Source organism: Chionomys nivalis, chromosome 12 (genome assembly GCF_950005125.1).
Source record: "Chionomys nivalis chromosome 12, mChiNiv1.1, whole genome shotgun sequence".
Lineage (NCBI taxonomy): Eukaryota > Metazoa > Chordata > Mammalia > Rodentia > Cricetidae > Chionomys > Chionomys nivalis.
Window position 1 is genome coordinate 38,577,423 of NC_080097.1, and position 8,405 is coordinate 38,585,827.

General features: G+C 48.2%; 1 protein-coding gene across 3 annotated transcripts; it reads left to right on the forward strand.

Moving 5' to 3' along the window:
* Positions 1-434: 434 nt before the first annotated feature.
* Cby2 (chibby family member 2) lies at positions 435-7,179 on the forward strand. Of its 3 annotated transcripts, XM_057786743.1 has the most exons (3): positions 435-509; positions 821-901; positions 6,004-7,179. In XM_057786743.1, the coding sequence occupies exons 1-3, from the start codon at positions 435-437 to the stop codon at positions 7,177-7,179; spliced, it is 1,332 nt and encodes a 443-aa protein (XP_057642726.1). The 3 variants fall into 3 exon arrangements, with proteins under 3 accessions (XP_057642726.1, XP_057642727.1, XP_057642728.1); XM_057786744.1 differs by lacking the exon at positions 821-901; XM_057786745.1 differs by lacking the exons at positions 435-509; positions 821-901 and adding an exon at positions 1,565-1,612.
* Positions 7,180-8,405: the final 1,226 nt, after the last annotated feature.

Genomic DNA, 8,405 nt, shown 5'->3' on the forward strand with positions numbered 1-8,405 from the left:
GTAGGTAGCCCTGGTCTGGGACTGGCACCAGAAATAAAGGTCATCTTGCAGGGCTGAGCCCCTAACTTCTGGGACCTGATACTAAGTCCATGCACCTAGTATTGGAGAGGGACTGAACTGAAGACTCCCTCTGTAGTACCAAACCTCCCCAGGTCTGGACAGTTAATGTTTCTCCTTTCCTGAGTAATATGGTTGAAGCAGATGCCACTTTTGAATGGAGACAGAGAGTTTCAAGCCAGCCTGGCAATGAGGTGTGCATGGCAGCGAGGCTGACCAAACAAAGGCTGGTGTTAGGGCTACTGTGTGTCACACTGACCTGGGCTAGACACCCGAGCACAGCCAGCGGCAATTCTTCCTTCCCACAGAAGCCCTGTTCCCACCTGAGATGCTCAGAGGGAAACCATGAGCTCAGAAAAGCACCATATTGTTCTGTGATGTCACCTCTGGAATGTTCCGAGTGTTTTGGCGACCAGTTTATGCATAGGACCTATACCTGGCACCTCACGTTGGTATGGCTTTTTACTTGACACAGAAATAATAGTCTAAAACCAGGAAGAGCTGAAGTGATCTCTGCTTTAAAGACTTGCAAGAGGGTTTTTATATCAGTTAATCCCTGTCTTGATTTTTGTTCAGTGACCAGTAAGACTTCTGGGCAGGTACCTTCTACACATACCTTTAGGCAGAGATGTTTTATAAGGGATATAATTGGTAAGAAAGGGTATAAATGTGTAGAAAGTAGTTATGGATTTCAGGTGAGCCACTGAGACCCTGAGGATGGGTTGGGAAGGAGAAATCTAATTTTTTTTCTTCTTTTTCGCAGCACTCCAGGCCTAATTTTACAAGAAAGAGAGATACCAGATCTGAAAGCCTAGAAATTCCAATCAATGTGATTCTACCTCAGGTAGGGGCGATCACGGGAGGATAGAACTTAACCAATTTTAGCTAGACTAACCCTGCTTCCAAACCTTACAGGATGAGCAGAGAAGTCAGCTGCTCAAATTCTTGTCATATTGTTTTTTTTTCCTGGCTATGTGTCTAGGAGAAGATACATCGACTCTCTGGACCTTGGGATCCTCTGGCCTTGAATGAGGGGACTGGGTTGGATGGTCAGGTTCTCCAGTGCTAGCCTTTCAAGGTTTGATAATGTTGTGAGAAAACTCTAACCTTACCAAAGGAGCACCTCCCCTGCATGGTGGCATATAACCACTCTGGATATCTGTGGACAACTAGAGTTGACCTTGAATCCGGATGCTTAAGAGTAAACACAGGAGTTGAGACCCCAGCGTGTGGCCCATTTGCAGCCCTCAAGAGAATCAAGCCCTGTTATAGGTCAAAGATGATTTACTGGGGAGGGACATTCACTTGTTTCTTTTGAGGCCTTTTGAGGTTTCTTTTAACCATTGTTAAAACCCTTACAACTTGTGGTTTCCAGGTCTCCTGCACACAGCAGCTGTCTTGGGGGGGGAGACCCCTTTTAGTTAACTGTTCCTTCTGCGGCTATGTCACAAAGGGGTGGCCTTGCTTTCTCCAGAGTCACCCAAGAGCTCACTGGAAGACCAGGGTCATGCAGCCAGTGGAGGTGAAATGTAGGATGGAGGGACCCAAGGCACAGGTAATTTACCCAAAAGTTTGGTCTAGGGAGGTACGTATGAAAGAGGAGGGATCTCTAGCTGGTGTTCTGTATTAGTATGATTATAGCAAGCTCAGCAAGTGTGGTCAGGAGGAGGCAAAACTACAGGACAAGGGGACAACCTGGGTATTTGTTTCCCTTACAGCACTGTGGTGAGCAGCCACTGTTAGTTACGTCTCTTTCAGCTCGTGAAAGCTAAGCCAGAACATTAGCTAACTATGCCCTGGCCATGCTATAGAAGGACAAGGAACCTGACTGGATCTGATCCCTAGTAGACAAAATGAGGGTGGACATGGTTCCTTGGGCACGTAGGGGCAGACAAGAGATACTGTCCCCTGGCCTAGATGTGGGAGTAAGAAAGGGGTTGGGAATAACATTTGAAAGTAGTGGTATGACTGTTCGCATTGTTGTGACCAAAGACCCGGCAAGACGCAAGTTAAGGGAGGAAGTCTTCATTTTGATTTTTGGTTCAGGGGATAAGACCAGTGTGAAGCAGACGCTGCGGGGGTGGGGCCACTGCCTCACATCGTGGAAGATCAACCTGTTTTATTCAGTCCAGGATCCTAGATCATGAACACTAACCATCTTCAGTATGGGCCTCCCCTCTGTCAGTTCTGACCATAAAGTCCCTACCCTTTCCTTACTGTCACGTGATAAAAAGATTAGAAAGATCCATCTACCCCCAGCACGACTTTCTGTCCCTAGCTCCCAGCTCCAGCTTAGCAGTCAAGGAGAAAAGGTGGATTGAGAAGTCTTGGGTTTGTTCTGGTCCCCTCAGGCCTACTTCCTGTGCTGTGGGACCTTGGGTCTTGGATCTCGGATGACAGAGGGATTATGGAATGAAGGGGCCACTGCTGCCTGGAGATCTTTCATGGCCGGATGTGGCCTTGAGTATGCCAGCCAGGCTTAGTCAGCGGTCACCTATAGGTCACTTAAGCAATCAGCTGGTGTTGAAAAGCAGGAAGAGGAGATTTCTTCAATGTGGCAACCCTGGAAGGAGTAATGAGGAGGTCTAGTGATCCTCCAAGTCCATCTTGGACAGGAAGTTTGGGTTTAAGTAGAGTCACAGAGGTTCAGGTAGCTAAGCAGCACTGGTCTGGGTGTGGCCCAGCCCAGCATCATTGGGTCATCCCCAGTCTCTTCTGCAGGGTGGTCTGAGAAGTTATCACGACTCTGTGAAGAGATACTCTTCCTCTATGACTGGCACCAACCAGCCTTTAGTCTTTACCGTCTCCAAACCTAAGACTACTAGAGAAATATCTTGGGGTCCATTGTTTCAATCATCTGATATCTAGAAGGATGGAAAATATTTCTTTGGAATATCTTCATTTCTGCCAGGATGGTTACAGGCACAAGTCAGGCAAGCTGCCAGGATACCCTAGACTGGTCGTCTTGGGTAGGGAGGTAGGCATGGATCACTAGATGATGTTAACTGACCCTATTTGTAGGGTTGTGAGAGAGGCCTGTACACTCATGTGCTTCCCCAGGTGAGATAGTGGGGGTAAGGGAGCAGGATTGCTATGAGAAACAAGGTGAGGAACGATACTGAGGGAGTGTTGACGGTGTCATGTGCTGGCCACAGGGCCACACAAGTGTAAAGCAGAGATTTCCCAGCTCTGGGTAATGGGAGGCTGAGTCACAAGGACAGAGCTGATATTGAACCCAGGTCAGTGTCATGCCTGTCATTGGTACTTAGTGGGGCCAGGTGATGTCTTAGCTCTAATTCTTCTCTTGCTTCTAGAAGTTCTGCATCCTCTCCTCTCACCTGAACTGTTCTCGCTAACCCCCAGGCTGCCTGTATGTTTCTGCCCCAGGTAGCTTCATTTTGAGTTGAGTTCATTCTCTTTGGAAGGGAATTATGACAGTACCTCTGGCTCCCAGCTCCCAACCCTATTGGGTGGCTGGAGTTCTTAGTCACACTGCAAAGGCTATGATTTGCTAGTTTATCGCCTTTAGGTCTTTTCAGGTCTTATTGATTTTGCATTTTTCTTCCTCACGCTGAACGCTAGCATTTTCACATCTATTTTCTTCTAGCACATTAGCTTGCGAGTCACAGTGTTATTTTCTGTCCAAGCAACTGATCCCCTTCTACACATAGACTCACTCTTCCAGGCATTCAAGCCTCCCAGTGAGCTCTCCGTGCCTTTCATTAAGTCATTCAGTGCTAGATTGTCAATGAAAGACTAGTCTTAGGTCATCAATGAGAGTTCTACATCTGGATCAGAATACATCTGGATTAGAATGCCCTCTGGCGCCACTTCCCAGTGCCCACTCCTTTTCCTTTTGCCTTTTTCTCCTTCCTCTTGGGCTCACAGCAACGCCAGCTGAAATAGCTTCGGAGCAAGATTGCACGAGAGACTGTCAATTAGCATCATCTTTATTCTGGCACCTTCTTTATTTTCTTTGCTGTTAGTATTAAAAGTCTATCAAAACCAATCACTTTTACCTTGTGAATTATCTTTTCATCTGTTAGCATTTATTAAAACAAACACTGTATTTAGCTATTTAGCATATCATTAGAGAGGTGAGAGGTTTTTTGTTGTTGTTTGTTTTTTCTTTTATGACAGTGGGACTCAGCTGTTAGCATTAAAAGTTAGCACTGTGGTTTTTCATTCTAGGACCCTGGTACCCTTCAGGTTCACGTGCATTAAAAGCACTTCAACCGGCTGAGCGTCCCCTACTCGTTAACCCTCAACAGTGTTGGCAAAGCAGCCACTTTAAAATTGTTCGACTGGCTTGGGTTTTCTTGGAGCATGTGGACATCTCGCCTGGGTGGTAGTAGCTACGTTTTTCATGGAAGGGGAGGAACTTCAGTGCTGCTTCCTCAGTTTTCTGTTGCTATAACAAAGTGTCCAAGGCCAAAGAGCTCACACAGAATAAAGAGCAAGACGTGACACTATCCTAGCTGCTGGTCATCTTCTGGCAAGGACCTTCCGTTGTGTCCCAACATGGTGGAGGGCATCGCTTGGTGAGATACAGCAAGCCACAGAGAACTCACTTTGTAGAAGGTTCCGACAATAGCCCCTTGACCCATGAATGGGGTCATCCGTTCCCTCATACCCAGTCCACCTTGCAAAGGTCTCACTTCTCAAACACCATTAGCATGCACCTTTGGGATTAAGTTCCAGCACGTGAAATATAAAGGACACATTCAGACCACAGCAGTGCATGTCAGCTAAGCCTGGCTGCTCTCTGTCCAGTCCTGTTCCCAAACTCTTTAGGGGGAATGTTGGCAACCCCAGTAACTCCATCTAAGAAGATTTCTCCTTGAGAGTTCTGGCCCACCATGGTCTGGATCTTTCCACATCAATTAACCCAAGCAAGAAAATCCCTCAAAAAGAAAACCCTTTCTAGGTATTTCACAGGACATCCTAATCCAGATAATTCCTCACTGAGATTCTTCCCCCCAGGTGATTCTAGATCGTGTCAAATTGATGATTAAAGCCACCCATCATGGATGCTATGTGCAGGAGGCAGCTTCTAAAAGGGGGGTAGATTTCAGAATATTTGAATATTTACATGGAGATAGAAGGGAGAGAGGTTCTCAGGGATGGAGCCCATGCAGAAACATTAAATACATATCTATATCTGTATGTCATCTACAAATCATAATAATTTCGTGCACTTGTTTTAGTGCACCTGTGTCTTTGCACAAAAGGCAGGTGTGGAATTTTTCTCTTGTGGCGTCACGTGGATGAGCAGGAAGCTTCAGAATGTGGAGCACTTTGGAAGTGAGATTCTTCAGGTTAGGGATGTTCGAGCTGGAAAAATATTTTATTTGCCAGTGTGGTGAGAATTAAGTGAATTGTGTAGACCACATGCAACCAGATAACCAGCTGAGCAGCCTGCGGATGCCTGCAATTCCTTGCTCCGAGGGATCTGACACCCTCTTCAGGGAGATGCGGTTATCCCAAGTTAAAATTTTAGAAATGGAAAGTCACACAACTTGCCCAAATTCTTAAAACTGATAAGTAGCAAGGACAGGTTTTGTTTGTTTGTTTTTAAATGGTTGATTCTAAAATCCATGCCTTTAGTTTCTACTTTATGACAGTGTCTTTCTCTACCTCTGGTTGTCCTGAACTTGCTATGCAGACCAGGGTAGCCTCGAGGTTCTCTGGTTATGTTCCTACCTGCACCACCTCCGCTTAGGCGGGTTATAGGCTTGTAATAGAAACACAATGATCGATTGAGAGAATTTTTATGGCCAGAGCCTTATAGGAAGCTAGCCCAGTATTTCCCCTAGGAACCATGGTTCAAGTATCCATCCATTAGTTCAAGAAGAAACGTACCCAGACTAAGAAAGGCTGGCTGTAGTTTCCTATGAGGATCCCGGAGGTGGCCTCCTTTAACTGTTTCCCCGCTCTCTCCCACAGAGGGGCACCAACGAGCCCTTCCTGAGGCTCCACAACTTGTACAGCACCCCTCGATGCTCCCGGCAGGCCGCCTTGCCCCGGATGAGCCGCAGGGTAGTCAGCCAGCATTCCTACCCACTCAACCGCTTCTCTTCTGTGCCTTTTGACCCCATGGAGCGCCCCACCTCCCAGGCGGACCTGGAACTGGACTACAACCCTCCCCGGGTGCAGCTCAGCGACGAGATGTTTGTCTTCCAGGACGGGCGGTGGGTGAATGAGAGCTGCCGCCTACAGTCCCCTTATTTCTCCCCCTCCTCCTCTTTCCACCACAAACTGCACCACAAGAGGCTGGCCAAGGAGTACGTGTTACAAGAGGAGAACAAGTCCCTACGGGATGAGAACAGGGCCCTGAGGGACGAGAACAAGGCCCTCCGCAAGGAGAACAAGATACTGCAGGTCTTTTGGGAGGAGCGCAAGGTCACTTTGGGCCAAGAGGAGAGTCAGTCCCCAGCGCCGCTGCTGCACAAGGACGCAGCCTCCCAGGAAGCGGTGAAGAAAGAGAATGTCACCTTGCCAGCCCAGCGTAGCATGGAGAACACCCTGCAACTCATTCGAGAGGAGAACCGGGCCCTCCAGCAGTTGCTGGAACAGAGGCAGGCCTACTGGGCCCAGGCAGAAGACAATGCCACTGCTGCCGAGGAGAGCAAGACCATCTCCTCACCCAAAGAGGAGCCTCACCCAGATCAGAGCCCAGGCCTCTCAGCCGCGTTTGAGGAACCCAAAGGGCCCCCTGCAACACAGGAGGACTCTAAGACACTGCGTGCTTTGAGGGAGATGGTTAACAACTTATCTGGGTCCTCTGGGGAGGAGGAGGGCAAGGTCGCCCCCAACCTAGGTGACAGCACCCAGTCTCTGCAGCTGCTGAGGGAGATGAACCAGGCCCTGCAGGCCCTGAGGGAGGAGAACCGGCTGCTGCAGGAGGAGAACCGAGCTCTGCACGTCCTGCGTGAGGAGCATCGCGTCTTCCAAGAGGAGAACAAGGCCCTGTGGGAGAACAACAAGCTGAAACTGCAGCAGCGCCTGGTCATTGACACCGTGACTGAGGTCACAGCCCGGATGGAGATGCTTATTGAAGAGCTGTATGCCTTCATGCCAGCCAAGAACAACAAAGACCCCAAGAAGCCCAGCAGGGTCTGAGGCCGTGGCAGCAGACACTGAGATCAGTCAAGCATAGCACACAAGGCCGGACCCTCAACCTTCTTTGTCTCCTCACCTTCAGCGCCCCCCTAGCGCATGCCTGTGGAACAGCAGAGAAAGGGTCATCCTACACCCAGAGACACAATAAAGGCAGCGTCGGCTGGGGCCAGCCATCCCCAGTGTGGTGTTTTGGCTTCTTCTCGTCCTCCTACCTCCTTACTCTTTTAACTTCCTACTTCCTCTTCTGCTTCCTGTCCTCTTTTTTTTTCTCCTCCTTCCTCGTCAACCTCCTTATTATTCAATCCCCCTTTCTTTTTCAACCCCTGCACTTTTTCTCCTTTCTACTTAGCTAGGTATGGTGGTACATTTCTGTATTTTTAGGACTCAGGAGGCTGAGGCAGGAGGATTGTGAACTTAAGGACTTACCTAGGCTACCATAGAAAAAAAGCAAGGGGTTGAGGCGGGGCACACTTTAGTCTTTAGAGCAAAATTGAGCTTAAAGTCAGAGTTCCTGTAGACCTTTGCCCAAACTCATAAACATCTCCTACCAAAATTTATAAAAATTGATGAATCTACATGGAGTCATTGTTAGGATGCAAAGTCCACAGATTTTTTTTTTGAAGGATTATTTGGCTAAGTTCCTTAGACATTAAGCCAAGAACTATAACCCACCCCACTCCTGGAGGCCTTGGCAAGTTGTGACCCTCAGCACCCTTAGGACCCTGTGTGGTGGACACTATCATCTCTAAGAGACGTAGAAACAGAAATTCCTAGACACTCACCGAGAGGCAAGCCGAGTGGGGCCTTCTACTGCAGACCAGGTCAGGCTTCTTCCGTGAGACTCACTGCCAGGTTCCTAGTCTCTAAAAGGTGGTTTTGGTGCCTGTTTTCCAGATTGGAGAACTTGACAAGTGCTACTCCCCATAGCAGCATCAGAAATCCCGGAGGAGGGGGGCCCGTCGGAGAGGTTTTCCTCTCACTGGTCAGGGGCACGTTTGCTCTGCACACAGGGGGACAGTGAAGGATGGACAGGAGAAGGCCAGTCATTGTTCTACTCATGCCATCAGAATCTGAAACATGGGAACTGCTTGTTGATGAGTCTCTGGGCTTTAGTCGTTTTTCTTCCTCTGTTTGTTAAATTAATTCATCACTCAGGGCATCATAAAATATCGCATCTGTTTAAGTCAGTGTAATAACATAGCCCCAGTGTGTGTGTATGTGTGTGT

Excerpts from the sequence above, each read along its gene's own strand:
- Cby2 (XM_057786743.1), top strand. The coding sequence starts at position 435 with ATGTCACCTCTGGAATGTTCCGAGTGTTTTGGCGACCAGTTTATGCAT. Across the intron at positions 510-820 it reads ATACCTGGCACCTCACGTTG|CACTCCAGGCCTAATTTTAC; the intron begins GTATGGCTTTTT and ends TCTTTTTCGCAG. Across the intron at positions 902-6,003 it reads TCAATGTGATTCTACCTCAG|AGGGGCACCAACGAGCCCTT; the intron begins GTAGGGGCGATC and ends TCTCTCCCACAG.